Raw genomic sequence first — 19,242 nt, 5'->3', positions numbered from 1 at the left:
TGATAGTTACCGCCCCCCTCTCCCTCTCTGAATCAATTATTCAATAGACAGTCACACACCAGGACAGCCCGGGCCTGAGGTGTTTTAGAATGAGCTTATTCAACTCCAAGGACACCAATTATCTCCAGGGCGCCCTGTAGTCAAAGCAGTGGCTTTCAGCACGGCAGATGCAGCGCCCGCACCGCGCACGCTCACACGCGCGTCGCCGTGTGCGTGTGCGTGCGTGTGACATATATTCAGTGTGTTCGTCCCTTATTTGTGAACATATTTCTTTGTAAAAGTAATAATAGCTTAGATGAGGGTAAGAGTACCCACTATTACAGGATAAAGGTGACTAAACTCTATCACAGGTCCTTGGAGGAATGTTATTGGAATATAAGATAAACACACATACAAACATATATGGGTTTATTACATAATCCTTGAATATTATAGGAATGTTACAGCAATACTTTAAAATAAATAATGACGCTTAAATGTTGCAGCTGTTAAAGGTGGGGCAGATTTTAATTAGGCTACTTTATATACTGCTGGGTAGCTGGTGAAATATCCCCCAGGGATCAGTAAAGTCTACATTTATTTGTTGATTATATTTTGTATTATTAATCTAAACTTGTCAAACAAATGCAGTGGCCAAGTAAAAAGTATATTATTTCCCTCTGAAATAGTGTAGTAGAACTATAAAGCAATAGGACATGTAAATATTCAAGTTATGTACTTCAAATTTGTACTAAAGTACACTACTTGCACTTGTCCACCACTGATGACCAGTTACTGTATACTAGATGTCCTTGTGGGAGATCAGCTATAGGTCTGCTATAGACCCATGTAGAAGAAAACGTAAATAAAGTAAATATAACAGTATAAATAATATGATGTATACTGTATGAATGAATGCCACAGACTGCAGGTCCTTGTAGCAATTATATATGCGTGATATTAAAAAACAAGTTCTACAAGTTGAAATATTCATTTAAATAACAAATATTATAGTAACACTATTAAGGCTGGGGTGATATAATCTTCAGTTCAATACTATATGTTTTGAAATTCGATATTACGATTTATTGCGATTTATATTTGCTTTTTTTCACACTAGACCATGGGAAAAAGTTGAATCACACACTTACATGACTCATCAGTCATATTTCCCAAAAACAATGCACATCACAGTCAGTCTTTCTGAGTTTTATTTTCAGCAGCATCATTGTTATACTGCATATAGTGCTACATTTAGCTGTTCCTGCTCATAAAATTAGTGCCATAAGAAATATAAAACAAAAGAAGATTTTAAGCCAAAATTAACATACCCCCGGAAAACTGCACACAGCACAAATGTGAGCCTTCATTACCATTAACATCCTTCCCATATGAAACTGAACTTGAAAACTGTCCTTTCAAAACCCTGGACTTGACTGCATATAGCTAAAATGCAAAGAATGGGTAAAAACATATACTTTTTGAAGTAAAATGCTACATTTAGCACAGGTAATATATATCTGTAAATATGAGCACACATGTTGATTCATGTTAAAGATCCAGAGTGCAACATTTAGGAGGATGTTTCTACGGCAGCCCAGAAAGAACAAACCAAACACTGGCTCTAGTTATGGCCTTTCTTTGTTTCTTGTTTTGTAGCCACCTTAGTTTCTCCTACATGCTTAGAATGAGAGGGTGAGGCGAGTGGGTGTAATCAGAAACTACTCCGCTTGATGTCGCTAAATCTAAAACAGTGGTCCTTTAAGCATGGGAAGCAAAATGGATTGCTTGATAATATAATGTTGATGCTAATTTTCCGTTAGCAAGTTAATGGTAATTCCCATTATAGCTAATGGATTAAGCGCTAGTTATTTATGAATAATCAATTCAGGAATCAATAAATCAATAAAAATATAATTTAAAAAAAATCATGATACTTTTGTGAATAGATCTTTTCCTCAAGAGGTGGGGAATTAGAGGATATACTTTAAATACACTATATAGCTGTATTGTTATACACTCACTAGATCTATTATACTACAGGTCTTTGTAGGAATATTTTTCTTTTTTTTTCAAAGTTATTTTTTTGGCCTTTTCATGCCTTTATTTGATAGAGACAGCTGAAGACAGACAAGAAAGCAGGATAGAGAGAGAGGGGATGACACACAGCAAAAGGCCGCAGGTCGGATTCGAACCCAGGGCCGCTGCAGCAAGTACTCGGCCTCAGTACATGGGTTGCCAGCTCTACCAACTGATTAGGATTAACCATTGCAAACTTTTCTAAGTCCAGAATAATACTGAAGATGAAACCACCTAAAAACAGCTCTACTAACTAACAGACCTACCACAGACCAAGTCTTTGTAGTATTCTAACAATATTATAGGAATACGATAGATAAAATCGAAATAGCCTTGGAACTCAATGTGGAGTCCCAGAGCTACTGCAAATTACTACAGTATATTGAGGATTTAAGAATCAAAATACCCCAAAGTATGGTACGGTCATTATTTGAAGTTAATATTGAGCACCACAGACGGTCTCTGTAGATATAGATTATTGGAACATTATAGTGGGGGCTTTGGAGGCTAGTACTCAACCTAGTCCATAAACAACACTGCAGCCTGTTTCCAAATAGATCATCCAGCCCTAAATCCTTCTCATTAGAAGCTGTGGCATAAACTACTGTTCTAACATGGCCCCTGGATCAGGTCACACTAATTAACCAGCACCATCGACCGACAATTCCCTCATTATCCGCCCTCTCATCTGATCGCATATAGGCCGTCAAGACAGCTAACGATCAACAGACTAATTAATCAGCTGATGAGGTGCAAGTGAAGCTCCGGGTTCCCTCTTCATTTAGGAGACACATGGGAGCTAATTAGTTCAATTATTAATGCATCTAATTAAATAGTTTCTCTGGGTAATCATGGTTACTGTCTCGTCCTCCATCGGCTGCAGTGATAAATGGATCCACGGTGCAATAAACCCCTCTTGTTCTTTATTTTGACATGCATAAACTCCAGTGCAACGGCTGGCCCCGACTAATCATTACAGGCTATTCACAGGCCTGGACCCCATTAGGCTAATTGTGCTAAAAGCAGTCTGCGGCTGACATTAAAGGTGAGCTGTGGTAAGGGCTCTAATTAGCAGTCTGTGAAAATAGGAAGCCTTTTTGGCCATCTGCTGCTGCTTGCCGTGCTGTCATGTCCTCAGTGTGAAAAGGGCAGTAAGACAAATTTAGGCGATGTTTAGTCGGGTCACTGGGAGCGCATTTCATATAGTAACAGCTGAATTTAGAGGAGGGAATACACGAAACCTGCTGCAATTTGTGGCAGCAAGGCTAAATCGTTTTGCATATGAAACCACAGCCTGCTGTTCTTGTCACTTGAAGGCGAAAACTAGTTTTTACCATCTTGAGTTTACATTTCCATAATTTTCCGAAACATGCCTTAATAAGATTATTTGTTTTCGAAAGGCAATGTTTGCTGTGTCAAACATATCTTAATCCTGATATAAATAAAAAGACTAAATGTGGACAGTAATGTCAGTCGGTCTGCCATCTGTTGGTTGGACCAATATCTCAACAACTGATGTGTATACAGACATCCACAGCGCCCACAGTACCATCATACCATTATAATAACTTCCATTAGCCTCAACCTGCAGTTTGTGTTTAGTGCTAATTTCTGTTAGCATGCTAATATTCTAAGGTTGTAAACTTGAGCATTTTACCTGCATACCTCATTGTTAGCCTCCTTTAGTACAGCATCAGCGCTGTTAGCATGGCTCTATCTCAGTTAATTGACAGGAAGCAAGCATCAAATAATGCGGCACTGATATAAAACATGTCATCTTTTGCAAAATAAGATAAAAAATGAATCCAAACACATTTTAACCTCAGTGTGTTCATTGATTTATTAAAGATGTGGCAAAATGGCACCAAATGGATCCCTCTGAACTCTTGAACATTTTCATATTAGCATCGCAATTAAAGTGCTTAACCAGGGAAGCTGGGCTGATTGTGATAGAGCTGCACCTGAACTCCCACAAGGTGTGACCATTGGGGAGATGATTATTTGTTCTGATCCCTAGACTGGCTGTGACGAGCAGGGGAAGAAAACCAAGTGTTTATATGTGCTATGGTGCCTGTGAGCAAATATGGGATGGTGTTCATGTCACTGGATAACTCAATGTGGTTGTATGACTGCAGAGTTGTTCATGTTAAGGTTAAAAATTCTCAACTCTCACGCATACTACACTATAACTATATTCCCTATTTTTGAGTCTAATTATGTTGAACTAAAGACTTTGGCCTACATGAGGTTTGACGTGTCCATGTTTGTTTGTTCTTAAAAGCGTTTCCATATTATCAAGTTCCACAGTTCTAATTATGACTTGGACGTTGAGGTGAACACGATTTACAAGCTGGAAGATGGTAATTATGCTAAGTCCAATATCAAATGAAGGTGGCAAAAATCATTATCACCACTCAGGTGTCCTTGAGCAAGGCCCATATTCAGATCCAATCAGTCTAAAACACCAGTTCTACCATTCATTTAAGTGGGGGTAATCCATTAAGGATGCAGCAATGGCGGCCACAATGAGGTGGACTGGATCAATTTTTGAAGAAACAAAACCCAGCGTCAGACTGCTGTGGCCAATCTGGTGATCAGACCAGTTGCTCCATACAGAGCCTGAAATATTGCTGAATATTGCTGAGGTGGAATCCAGGCGGAGTTCATGGACAAAACTATGACATTTAGTTCAGTTTGTGTACCCACTTTAACGTCTGTGTGTGGCTGGCAGTCAATACTGCAAAACAGCGATACCAAGACGTTTTCTATAGTTTGTGTCTGCTTGTTTGAGAGTGATACAGACAGAGAGAGAAAGAGAAAGAGAGAGCTAGAGAGTGAATGAAGAGAGGGAGTGCCAGTAGCGAGAAAGCTGGTGAATCATAAATGTTCCGATTGTTTCACAGTGGTTACATTTAGCACAAATAAATACGGTGACACTCCTACACACTGCTGCACAGACTGGATTTGGTCTGAATACGGATGGTGGAAGAGCATCTCATTTCAAGCATACTGATACCTTTAACCTCCAACTGTTCCAATGGAGCTGCTCAGTGGACATCAGATCAGATTTTGGTTGTATTGGGCAGCTTCCAGGTGTGAATGCGTGTAACTGAGGTGAACAGGGCCTTCCTGAAAAAGAAAGCATTGCTCTCAGCAAAGTCTCCCTCGATAAATACAATTTTAAAAAACTGTGTGAGCTAGAGGGATGCTACTGCTGCCGTGTTGTATAAACTTAACCCGCTGGGTTATTGCTTTCAATTTTGGGAAGTCGAGTTTTATTTATGTACTACAGAATCAAAAACATGCCTTATAGGACTTGTTCAATCAATGGCAACACTGCAAGACAAAAGAGCAGGACATCTACTGTCAACACAGTGAACATTATGATTGATTGCCAGCTTTGATGCTGTTTTACTGATATCATTATCTACCTCATCAACACCTGTTGTAGCTTTAATCTCCCTTTCTGGCAAGATGGTGTTTCATAATAGGCAGCTCAACAACAGGAACGACACATGCAAATGTAAACCAAAGTGTGTTAACTGAAATAGACAGAAGATTTTTTAGGTTTTTACATTAAGTATCATTATGAAAAAGAAGTACCACATTATTACCGCTTTTCAAATATCTTCTAAATCTTGTTCCGAATGGACTCATCTGCCTCTGTTAATTGGGTCATGGAGGACTCAGGAAGCTAATGGACACAATGTCCAAAGCCTTACAAATCATATTTTCCATAAGTTCACAATCCTGCCACATATACTGTACTGTATAGTCCTTTCATGGATCATATTTTGGAAAGCATCTTTGGCACTTTCTGACATTTCTGGGCAATGTTCCTCTGCTGCAGATGCAGGCTGCTGCACTTAAAGGGGATGTCTTTGATCTGTCAGCCTCAAACTTGGCAAGCAATCTTCAAATACAGTTGAGCAAGCACAAACCTTTCAGGGACTGGAACACAATGTAATGTAATATGGCTCTTCACACCTTCTGTATCTTAATGAGGCTTGTAGCAGCCAATATTGTAATAACTACCGTTAATGTAGTGCCAAAAGTTTTTCCATTCTTAATAACTCAATAACGTAATAACTGGCCAATAATGTTATCAAATTTCTGAATGATCGATACCTCGATAACTCACTGCACATTTACCATATATGTATGAAAATAATTAATGTATAAGAACATAAATAAAAAAGTCTCTCAGATCGACTTTATATTGGGTCTATGTGATCTAAAGAGATGTCGAAAGTTTTCGTAATTTTGATATTTTGCCATAAAACAGGAAGTTGTTGTAACTTCACTGTACATAGTTAAATCTGCCTCAAAATTCATGTTTGGTAAGTCCAGCCCAGAATATATCTACATGCCATCTACATTTTAATGGTGTGGTCTACACATGATATGCTAAAAACATAACATATAATAAGTGGGTGTTCCCTAGCACCACATAGTGGACACAGGAAGTGACATTTAACTCTGTTGTGCAGTATCTACAATGCATGAAAACTGAGCATGAACTGTGTCAACCAGGCTCCAGCAACTGCTGCTGCACACTCTGTCACATGTTGGGTGTGAGGGCCTGTTATTCACTGCTTGCAGCTTTAATTTGTTTGTGTATCTTGATTGTTGGACTTATATCTTGTCCTACCTTTCACTCCTTAACCATTTGAGTACCAAATGAAGTGCAAGCAAATGTTCACAAACACATGTAATTATAAATCAATATAAAAAAAGGCAACACTGCCTTGTTGTTGTTACCACCTTTTTGAGACACAAACTTCTTTATTTTTCACAGTCATGGAAGAACTCTGATTCAGCAACTGACAACAAGAGCTAGAGAGCCTCTGCTATATCGAGTTCTTCATCAAATATTCTCTACATTTGCACCATTTTGGCAGCATTACTGCAAGAAGACAGTATTCAGTGCAGACAGCAGGACAGCACATTTAGTGTAACAGGAGACTGCAGGACACTGTGTAGACCATGAACAATTCATATAACATATGAAAATGATAACATATGATTACTTACAAAATACATATCTCAAAAAAGATGTTTAATAAAACCAGATGATCCAGAAAAATGTGTGCTCATGACACTCTCATGACTCTTTTCACAGAAGATGCATCTCATCTTTCAGAGAGTGGAAGGCTTCATTTTAGAAACCAATTCTTCAGAGACAGCATATACAGTATACATCCAGCAAGCAATCACTGTGTGCACTCATGCAGCGGGACACATAGTAGTTGCCAAAAAATGTCCCCTGAGCCATTCATTCAAGCTACTGTAGTGTTCAGATCTACTTACAATTATGTTTTTCTTCTGATTAGGAGGAAAACATGTGTCAATTAGGAAAATTCCACTATTTTTGGATTATTTGAATTGGAAATAAACTATTATTTTACCACATGCCCTTGATTCACTCACATAAACGGTCTTGTAAAACCTGCTTCTTTCAACTCCAGATCATTGCAAAAAAATCAAATCATTGAAGAGTTACTAATCCTTGTAGTCATTTTATCACGTCTCAAACATTTCTCCTGCCTCAGCCAAGCAGCCCTGTCCCGCTTGCAGTTTGTACAAAATGCTGCAGCAAGGCTGTTTACCAAAACCAACACCACACAGATCCTATATCCCCCCAATCCCCTCATCCCTTCACTGACTCATTGTTAAGTACAAATCACTAGGTTTTAAGACATTGCTTATCACATACAAGGCCCTCCATGGTCTATCCCCCTCATACATTCCCAAACTCTTACATCCTTATTCCACCTCTAGGCCACATCACACCTCCCCACCTGCTTCTTGTCATTTTCACTGATTTGCCTGCAATCGTGCTGTATTTAATTATTTTTGTATATTGTACAATGCTATTTGTCTTAAAAAGTGTTAGGCTATTTAAATAAAAATGTATGTACTCAATTACATTTTGTTTCAACATTTTTACAGAAAGCAAGATTTTCAGCACTAGACTAAACAACTTTAACTACTATTTATTTTTGCAGTCAAGAACTAAGTGAAGTGCCATCTGATGTTGTAGACAAACTCTTCCTGCTCTAACGTGGATCCATTTCAGTGGAGGTTCAAGTCCTTGGAAGCTGTCCAATCCCCTGTCAGTCTGACTAAGCTGCAGAGTTTTAGATTGGAGTGGGGATGTGCTCACCAGCTGTGAGATTAAGGGGAACTGATCGATGGCCTTTCTGATTGGCTCTCGTGGTGTCCCAGCAGCATCCAATCCCCTTGGTTTGGATGATTGTCCTCATCCGAGCCAAAACCAATTCTTCCTCCACACAGGGGCCAAATAAGATCACTGACCTGAAGCTACAAGGCCACGCTTGGAGGTTCTGTCTCCATCCGTCTGCACTCCTCATCTCTCTGAAAAAAATAAGACAGACAGAGAAGAAGAGAAGGGAGGAAGATGAGGAGACGGAATTAAATTAGAGTTTAAATAAAGAGCGATTTGCACCATCACGGGTTTACACTTCCCTTGTTTCACTTAATGTGTATTTTCCTGACATCTTTGTCATTAAGTGCTAATGGCAGTGTGTGTTTCTGCACTGCTCTCTCCAGAAATTACCTGTCAGTCAAACTCAGTGGGTGGCACTGTGATGTGTTTTTCCTTGGATTTCCTGTTCAGTCTCTGTAGATGGAGCTCTTTTCTTTTTCTGTTCAGCCATGGTGGTTCCAAATTCTCCTGCCAACTACACAGTTCCACTATCTATTCAAAGCAAACTGCTGCTGGAAATGTAAATTGCATGACTTCCTGTGCAGCAAAGAATTTTTCTTTTTTAGAAGAGAAAATGTGAATGTTTTCATGAACTTGGTAGAAATGCAGCTCAGGGATCATTTGTTTAAAAACCATAAAAAGCTCAAATGCATGCAAGATAATATAAGCTGTACGTAAAAAGCTGCCTCCATATGTTTAAATGTGTAAATGTGTGACTGTGTGTGTCTGTGAGTGGCAGGATGGCAGACTCACAGTAAGAAGACTGTTTAAGGACTAACCTCATGATGGAGATGAATAAAGTGTTTGCTTCATTCACTGATTCCAAACAACTGCCAAAAAGACTCCTGCAGAGATTCAGCTTTCATTTGCCACCTGTGCTGCGATGATGATGAACACGAGGAGGCTGCAGTGCTTCCTCTCTGCTCACCAAATATTTCCCACTTGGGTGTGTGGAAGAGGCACTGAGCCTCAGAAGAGACTAAAAAATTTAATTTACAAATTTATTTAACCTGCATGAGCTACTAGATTTCATGCCGTTTTCAATCTGCATGGACGATCTACACTTTACTTTGTACAAGGTTAACATGATGCTGATTTGGCACATGCTGTCTATCCATCTCCTGGAGAGGTTTCTTTTGGAGGAACATAATGCATTAAATTTATATAAAGAGGTCAATATTAATGCTGTAGGGAATTTGTCCATGTCAACCCATTCATTATGCCTACAAATATCAATAAAAATAATTTGCAAAACAAAATCTAAATAAATTATTTTTACAATTCTGAAGCTTTCAGCCACATCTTGTGGCCTTGATCAGCAATCAGCAATCAACATCATCAACTGAGAAAATTGCACCCATTGGTGAGAGCAATGAGATGTGGCTTAAAGCTTTGGAGGAAGTAAACCTTGAGTTAGGATGTTTTTGTAAACAATGACAAAAGTATTTTATAATCTAATAATCTTAACCTGAATTTCAGTGTTCAGTAGTGAAAACATCAGCACCTCAATCTTTTCAATCATTTGGAGCTTTTTTAGAACAAGCCTAAACAGTGATTGTCCCCCTTCCTTGCTGAGGTCGCCTTGACTCAATTTGGTGTGCTCATGCAAGTAAAAAGTAGTTTATGAAGCTAATCTTTTGATTTGAAATCCTGTTCAACCAATTATTACAGCTGTACACCTGCTGTGTTGTTTGCCACATGTCTTTGTTTAGTTTGACTCTGAAGACACAGTAGTGTGAAAATGTTACTCAGTTTGAACAATTAAAGGCTGTGAATTAATCAGTGTGTTCCAGTCCTCCTTTGTTCACCGCAAGTTGGCTGTCCTTGAACGGAGAAGCACCAGATTCTGCAGCATTTTGGTGAAAGGTTCGAAGAGCAACCTTCTTCTAATAGGTAATTGTTCGCTCTACTATTCACACAGGCTAAATGTAGTACTCTAAAGTGATTGCACCAAAAGGAATTTGTTGAAAAAATTACATAAAAGATCATTTTAATGGACCAGTGTGTAGGATTCGAGCACAATGGAAGTAACAAAAACTGCAGTCCCTCAAATGGCCACTTGACTCACTTGACTAATCTCCATGAGGCCCCATATTAAATTGCCCTAATCCTCTATACTTCCCCTTTCATGACAACTGTACAGGGGTTGGATTTTTATACAACTCACAATTTAAGTTATAGTAAGGCTTAAAGTTATGGATAATTAAGGGCATGGCCGCTTTGAGTGATAGGTGGGTGCCGTCACAGGTGGCTGTTTTCAGTAACCAGGCTTCATTCGGCCATCCTCAGCTCCACCCATGCTCAATGTGTTTATATATTTTTGGATTAGGCAGAATCAGGATTTCCAACATAGCGACAGCCAGAACCGACCACTCTTTGAGCTTTTCCTTTCCTTTCCTCCATAGAAACCTATGGGTGATGTCAAAGAGGCTACATCCATTTTTAATTATACAGTCTATGGTAGGATTCAGTAGCATCTAGCGGTTAAGAGTTATTGTTTGGTCTGCATGTCAATGTCATAAATAAAAGTTAAATAAAAGACTGTCAGGACTGTATCTGAGATTCACTTTCAAGTAAAAACATTGCATTTCACATTTTCACCCTGTTTTTAACATTGCATTGTTCACTGCCATTCATCTCTATAATTTGAAATGATTCAGAAATATTAGGTCCCATGAGAAACATAGAGACATAAAACATAAAAAAGAGCACGTCATTATGATGATTTGGTAATTGTGTGCTGCCATCTAGTGGGCACTTTGGGAACATTTCTTTGTTTTTGGGGCCACAATTCAACATAATACTGGTGCCTTTCTCGCTTCTCCTACCTCCAAACCAGCTATTTATAGCAGTTACACACAGGAAATTCCTCTTTTCTGAAGGCTTTAGAGAAATGCCTCCTCTCATGGTCATCTAATTAAAGTTAAGCTCAAAGCCGAACAGAAGCCCCTCTGAGGAACTAATACAGGCATCTTATTAAGCAATGTTTAACTTTAATTTCCTCTGGAACAGCCAATGTTTTTACAGTATTTACAAATGGAATATTCATCTACAAAACGCTGCATATGTGAACTCATTTTGCACGCTGTGTGGCACATTCTTTGTTTACATCATGGTGACATAACTGGATTTAAGAAGAGCAACAGCACAGCACTGAATGAGTTCATGCCCTTAATTGGTGTTTGTTTTTTTGTTAGAAGATATTTTTCAATTGCTTGGATACTGAAAAGACCAAATAATACAATAATTATTAAATCTATCAATTACTATACAGAAAATATAAGATGTAATAGTTACATATATTATTGTAATGGTGAACTGATGCCTTAAGACATGGTTACCATAGAGAGTATGATATTACAGTGAACAGTATAGTAATTAATTATAAACCAAAGAGTAGCAAAACTATGAAAAAATTATAGTACAGTTTATTGAAGTGTCAGTAAAATGCATTAAAACTGTCTTTTCCCCCCCACAGCACAATGCAGAAGGGCAGTGAAGTAATATCCAACAGCATGGACAGTTCATAACCCCGAGTTCACAATGTACGAACATTGATTAAAGAGTTTCAGGGTAGACTGGAAAGTTGGCCTGAGTTGAACATTACACTGTCACAAGCTAATCAACAGCTAATCACGCTTGCATTCCTCCATGTTGTGATTTGGTTTAATGATAAACAGTCACGTCTGACGAGTGAAAAGATGGAGGAGAAGCTGATTGCAGACAATCAGAGCTTCCCCATCCTATACAGGTTTCTAATGAAAAACTACATCAAACCAGACAGAAATTAAGTTTGGAAAGGATCTGTTGATGCCAAGAGCAACGTTTGCTATTTGCTGTCCGCTGTGACAAACTGTTTCTGACTGACTACAACAATATACACTGTATCGTTTCACCAAAGGCCCAACACACCCATGGTACAGCTGTCTTTGGGGCTGAGCTCGATTGACACATTGCACCTGGGCGAGACAATAGACCTTTTTCACAACAGCCACTTGAAATGAAATAGTAGGGTAAACACAGGTGTTACCAATGATACTGATTAAGGTTCCATCCAATTGAGTGTAGCAGAGCCTTTCCAGTGAGCCAACATGTATAACAGCAGCACCCTGACTCTGTTTGACCTGAATGGAACTGAACCTTAATTAGTATAGGTGGTAAAGCTGCTTATGCTGTGCACCTTTGTCTCTGTCTCTGTCCTTCTGTCGTTACCTCTGTTCTCTGTGTCTCTCTCTCTCTCTCTCTCACCCCAACTGGTCGAGGCCACCCACCTAGAGTCCGTTGCCGCCGTCGCCAAGTGCTTGCTCATGGTGGTAACTGTAAATAATTTTATATGTAGTACGGTCTAGACCTAGTGTCCTGAGATATCTTCTGTTATGATTTGGCGCTATACAAATAACATTGAAAATTGATCCATTGAGATCCATTTTTCATTTAATTTTAATAAAATGTGAAATTAAAATCTATAAGTTGGAACGTTTGAGTTGGAATACTTTGCAAGAGCATGAGTATGACAACAAAGAGGATTTAAACGCAGACAAGTGAGCGTGCTAATAATGCTTTAATGTCACCGACAACCTCTGTAGTCTCATTTAGTGACTTGTTAGCAACAGCTATTTTAAGACACACAAAAGCTTTACAGGTGAGGTATTTTATGTCATATAAACGTGAACATTTCTTAATCTCATGTTGACCACAGATCTTATTTCAGTCATCTAAACAAAACCCATTCAATAAACCCACTAACTTTGAGGCGAGGGAAGCCGAAGTGCTAACCTCAGTTAAAATGTTAACTAAGTTCTGGGTTTGAAGACTCATTCCTGTTGCACTCTATTGTAGTTTAATGACCTCACAAAATTACCACCATTACTCTGCCCGACTTGAACCTGAGCAGAGATCCACTTGGCCAAAAAAAATGAAACATCCTGTGGGGGAAAACAATTTGGAACCCCTCTTCATGGTTGAATGTAGAAGGGGTGACCAGCTCAATGTTTTTTGTTTGTTTGTCTTAAATTTGAATTCCAGAAAAAAGTCTGAATGAAAATGTAGTTTTGTGTTGCAAAAAAGGTTTTTTATGCTTTCCTTTCCTGCTAATCATCTTGTGACCCCTTTTCGTCAACGATAACCTGCTTTTTTTTAATATATATGTTGACATAATTAGTCCTTTCTAAATAATCGTCGAAACTCAAAGCAGAGTAACACATCCTAAGTAAACCCAACAGTAAGTACAAAACCAAAGACTTCTACAAGACTAATATTTGCCTGTTATTGTTAATGTGACCCACATACACCATTCATACCTCTTCCATGTTGCCACTGTGTACTAAACATTTATAGACCTAGCATGTAACCTCTTGACCAGTTCCCTTTAGCACAGGTCCACACACAACATCCCAGTGCCTCCTCCTGATTGGCTGCTGACCTCACTGTGACAGTCACACGGACTTCCTCCTCTTGCCAAACACATTGTTGATGAGCTTGGCCATGGACTTGGAGCCACTGTAGCGTCTCCGGTCAGCCCTGTACTTGAGGTGCTCCATCACCTGTCGAATGAGCTGGGTGAAGAGGTTGGCGATGTCCTGGTAGCTCTCGGCTGCTGAGACCTCCTGGAAGTGACAGCGGTTCTCCTGAGCCAGGCAGCGGCCTTCGTCCTCACGCACCTGCCGGGCATGACACAGGTCCTGCTTGTTACCTACCAGACACACAGCAACCTCCGTCTCCCTAAACAGAGACAAGAAAGTGTAGACTGGTGAGATGTAGAGGATGTGGAGCCAATAAAAGCAGCAGTAATTACTCTCTGAGGAGTGATTTTATTATAAACCACTCCAACCCTGCTGGACCTATTATTGCAACAATTTGTCTGGAGAAACTTTGTTCAAACACACAGAACTTTATTTTATATTGTGGTCATCCATGTAAAATCATCCATCTATTGCTTCCAAGACAGGTCTCAGCTGCCAAATTGAATTCTTAAAAACATATGAAAAGCAGTTTCTGTCTCTATTTAGGCTAAGTGCATTTGATTTACTTACACATAAAAGTGTTTCCACTCCTTATCTCTATTAAGAATTACTGATTGCTGATCTACACTCACATACTTGTGACTGACTAAATAAATATCTTCCCTCCACGTTATCAGGATTTGTTGACACATGAAAGGCAGCCTGATGGATGTGGTTGGCCCATATTTCCAGCAGACCAAATTTACTAGATGCCTGTAGTTTTACAGCGAACCCCTCACACGTCATCATGAATCATTTATTAGTTTGTGATTGTCAGGGCCCAGCATTCCTTACATTCAAGACAGCATGAGGATCTCTGTTCAGCTTCAGAGAAATAGAGCAACAATACTCTGTTTTGTTCTGTTTTCCCATCGTGTTTACAGAACATTTGGGGAAATAACTCTCAGCATTTCAAGGCTTGTCAACGAGACGAGAAATCATATTAAAACTGTTTGGATAAACTCAAAATGGCATATATACCAAGTTAAAAACAAGACTGTTCGCTCAAGTAGGTCCAATGTGTAACATTTATAAGGATCTAAATATTGTACTTCAATTAAAAATATTGGACAGCTATAATAATAAATAAAAAATAATAATAATAATAATAATAATAATCAATTATCATCATCTAATGTTATAATATATTCTATAACAGAAACCGGGCAAGTTTTCTGTATATTCTGATTATTATATAAGTAAGTATATAAGTATAATAAATGTTTTAAGTAACATTTTCAATGCAGGACTGTAACAGAGTTTTACAGTGTGGTAGTACTACTTTATTTTAGGTTTAATTTCTATTTTATTGAAAGGATCCTCCTCCACTGCTGTTTTTATTGGCATTTTCCATTACATGAAGTTTTCACTCAACAACAAAGATTTGTTTTCACTGATAGTGTCTCATAGCTTTCAGTCAGTGTTCTCAAGTACATTTTAAATGCATTCTTGACATTGTTAACCCAAATCGTATCATAATAAGCCACATATGGCACAAATTTGAAAGAATATTTGTTAACACGTTTTGGATATGGTTCATGTAACCTCATCTGGCTCAAAGGAAATCGTTAACAGGGCAACAGCTGCTCTGATCCACCATGTCTTAACTTTATAAAACCCAGCAGTGGCTTGTTGAATGAGGAGGTTCCCCATCCGTGTCCAGAATAAAATAACCTCATTGTGCTCCTAACCCTTTGCAGTTGTCTATGCGTGCCTCCCGAATCTGACGCAGGATGTGCTTGGCGTTGATGAAGGAAGTGCGGTCGCTGATGTTGTACACCACCACAAAGCCATCTGCCCAGTCCACCGGCTCCTCCAGTATACACCTGGCCTCTGAGCTCTGCCAAGGACAACACAAGCTTTTATTTTGGTATCACACTGAGCAGATTACATAGTATGTATGCTTCCTATATACAATATGTTTTTATTGCGACAGATTCAACTGAGAGAAAGGGGTGAAGGAAATGACCTTTACACTGTGTCTTTTAGTAGATATTAACTAATGAACACGAGCTTTAAGCAGCATTGGCTCAATGGCAGTTTTGTAGTTTTGGCCACTGTCAGCACTGGTTTAATGAAATTAATTTGTCTAATATGAATTTATTGAAGTCAATCAATTACACTATTCAACTGAGAAAAAAAAGATATATAAAATATAATCAAATATGTTATATGATAAACCTTTGTGCCATTATATATATTACAGTATAAAGTATTCACAATCCTCAAAAGTTTTTTTTTTGCTTTACAACATTGAATCAAATGGAGATTTCTTGTGTTTTTTTGTTACAATAATCAACAAAAAATATAGCATTTCATATCTGAAATTAATTGAGATCTCTTTGTAGAGATCACTATGGCATTAAATTGCCTTTTGTTCTTATCAGCATAAAACACACCACATTAAAGCAACACTGATTCCATTTTGTAAAACATGAAAATTATCAAGGGCGTGAGATACTTTTTAAAGATCCAGTCTATAGGATTTAGTGGCATGTAACGGTATAATCATCCCACTTCACCCTCCACTTCCAAGCGCAAATGAGATAGTACGGTGGGTAAAATGTAAAATGTAAATGCCCCAACTACAGCCAGTGTTTGGTTTTTGCCTTCTTGGCTACTGTAGAATCAAGGAGGTTGGGACAGGAGGATAAGGCAAGGGAGCGTTACTACACTGTTAAATACCACAACATCTGATGGTCTTTTAAGTTTTATTTGGAAATATGTCAACTACCTATTTCACTGTGACTTTAACTGCAGGTAACCATGGCAACAGTGCATCTTATTGTTGCCAATGCTAGACCAGACTTAACCATGAATTAAAAAGACTACAGACAAACATTTAAAAAGGATTTTAACACAAGGGGTGTTTTTTTACATGGCAATACAAGACAAGGTGTCCAGGATAGAAAATAAGACTGGTATCTGTTTTTGTTTTTTTTAATTGTGTTTTTTGCTTTCATAAATGACATTAAAAAGGCTCATCAAGGTCTATATATACCATACATATGCATTACTGTTGTCCCACTTTTTCAGAGCTATTTTTACTGCTGTTCTTGTTACCCTGAACAACACAGTGTGCAGACACGTACAGAGCAAGAATAGGACAACAACTTTGAGTGACCTTGAGGAGAAATAATCAGTGGAAGGACAAGGCCTGACATGTCTGAGCCCTCGAACAACAATGTCTCAGCACTGTAAAACCTCACTTATCCTTTTCTCTTTATTGACTCCATAGTTTCTTTATGCAGTTCAGGTCAGAAGGCCAGGACATCCACTCAGTGTTTCTCATAAAAAGGTGGTGTTACTGTGAGTTTATCCGACAAAGACAATGACCTGTTGTTGTGCTGAGCCAAGGGCTATTCCAATAAAATACTAACTTTGTAGTAAAAGGTCTCTCAGATATTTGGTCTTGCTGAAAGAGAAGTAAGCAGGTTATATGGCTCTTTTCTTCTCTAGCACACATCGCCTTAGGATACTCTCATAAACCCTTTAGATACCCAACTTTAAGTGCCATATGGATTGTACACGTGCCGGCCCAAGGTAAATATCTGACCACGGTTCATTCAAGGTCATGGACATGTGCTGCAGCTTCCCCAGAAAACTGAAATATGTGAAATGCTTGCAGCACCAAAACAAGAAATGATTATGTTTTCATTTCAGCTGAAGGATGACATTGTCTTTGATGGATTCTACCATACTTGGGCTTTAAAAACTCACAGTGGATTATTTTAATTTATTGAAGCTTTTCTTGGCACTTGACACTTTGGAGACAGTTTTCTCCCAACACTTATGATTTATCTTTAAACATATGGATGATGGATTTTAAGGTTTACTCCTGAAAAGACAGAATTCTGAACAGTCTTAGATTCTAATTTGTAACTTATCCCATAACAGAATCATCTATGCATTTGTGCAAGAAAAAACAACAACATTTTGATTACATTTCCAGTCCCACAGTCAAAAAGAGTCCAACTGCAGCTCTGCTGTTCTAATAAAAGTTCTGGACAAATATTACTATATCGGGTGTGTTAGTGATATGTCGTACCTGAGAGCAGGGGTCAAAAACTTCCAGATTCAGCTGCCTGCCATCGATTGACAGCCTTTTATGGTACAGGGAATCTGTAACAAGGAGTGAAAAATAAATAACACAGTTATATTAACTGAATAAAATACTGACTGATGGCAACTTTGTGAGGCAGTTGGACTTAATCTATGTGCTTGTGACGGTGATAGATGTTCATCCAATCACCTGCGGAGTAGTTTTTTAAAACTGTCTGCCCCTTTCCAAAAAGTTTCCAACTACTTTCCCGGAGGTTATGTGTAACAAACCATCTGACATTAATTTGGCCTGCCAGATGTTCTAAAATGAAATTGGACAACTTTGTCATGCCTTCACCATCCTAGGGGGGAAGATTTTGCTCACAGAACACTATTGAATGATGAGCATTCCATAGACCTGCATATACCTGGCACTACACCACTGCCATGATCAAACTGGAGGATTTTGCAGCCAGATATTTCCCTCAGGAGTTGGTGGAAAGCAAAAAAGAACTAAAAAGAGATTAAATATTGAATTTACATTTGCATAAATGCTTATATTGCAAGTTGCTGTCTGCTGGTTAATAATGCACGTTCACCACATCTTTATATGGTAATTATATGTAATTGTTTTATTTACAGCTTGTTCCATTGTCCCAAAGTGGCAACATAAGGTTTAATATGGCTTTAATCTAGATTGTTAATCTCATGAAACCTCAGGTGCAATTTATGCACCACCAAGCGACTAAATAGCAACATCCATGATGTCTGAAGATAAACTCTGTTCTCCAGAAACAAAATCAAACCACAATCATCATCAAATCTGGAAACACTTACTGGCGTTTGAGGCATATTCACCGATGAAGCGCCTGGTCAGGAACCGCACAAGGACAGCTGGAGGAAACAGACGAAATGAAAAACAACATAATGAATCATTACACTCTCATCCCTCACAGGTGGCAGCAATGGGGCCAAAATGACCCTCATTTACTCCTCCGACTGCAGGCACATCACGGTGCCAACCGTCTATGGGATTGAAGCGGTGAAACAGTAGCCTCACATGAAAGAGGCTGCATGGCTTTTCTGGAAGGCATGTGTGCATATTTGGCAAGCTGAATGGTTATATTTCCCCCTATGCTTTGCCTCCAGAATGTGAGTATAAAACTGACCACAGACAATCAGTTTCAATTAAGGGCTGAAGTTTCAAGTGCTGAACTCTGTTGCTGATGGTGGTCACGGGCCTCCCAAGGGGTTATACAGGGGTTATACTTTGGCTATGGGGACACACAAATATGCATTTGGCCCAACAAGTTAGTCATGCATGCCTTCTGGGAAATGCAATACAAATTCAACTTACATGACTTTAAGACACAATAGCAATTCTTTTGGAGCTTTCTTCACACTAACATTGAT

The 19,242-nt window shown here is 38.7% G+C and overlaps 1 protein-coding gene across 1 annotated transcript in view; it reads right to left on the bottom strand.

Moving 5' to 3' along the window:
- Positions 1 to 12,626: 12,626 nt before the first annotated feature.
- rerglb (RERG/RAS-like b) overlaps positions 12,627 to 19,242 on the bottom strand; it is a 7,729-nt gene continuing 1,113 nt past the window's right edge. The window contains exons 2-5 of the mRNA XM_035665261.1: positions 18,667 to 18,723; positions 17,837 to 17,910; positions 15,480 to 15,628; positions 12,627 to 14,008 (exon numbers count right to left, since the gene is read on the bottom strand). Coding sequence (XP_035521154.1) covers positions 13,723 to 14,008; positions 15,480 to 15,628; positions 17,837 to 17,910; positions 18,667 to 18,723 — 566 coding nt within the window. The 3' untranslated portion in view covers positions 12,627 to 13,722. The remainder of the gene's footprint in view (positions 14,009 to 15,479; positions 15,629 to 17,836; positions 17,911 to 18,666; positions 18,724 to 19,242) is intronic.

The sequence above is a fragment of the Morone saxatilis genome, unplaced genomic scaffold, assembly GCF_004916995.1.
Source record: "Morone saxatilis isolate NCDOM2014 unplaced genomic scaffold, NCSU_SB_2.0 Contig2, whole genome shotgun sequence".
In the NCBI taxonomy this organism is placed as follows: Eukaryota; Metazoa; Chordata; class Actinopteri; family Moronidae; genus Morone; species Morone saxatilis.
The sequence above is the reverse complement of the archived record's forward strand: the minus strand, read 5'-3'. Positions and strand labels throughout refer to the sequence as shown.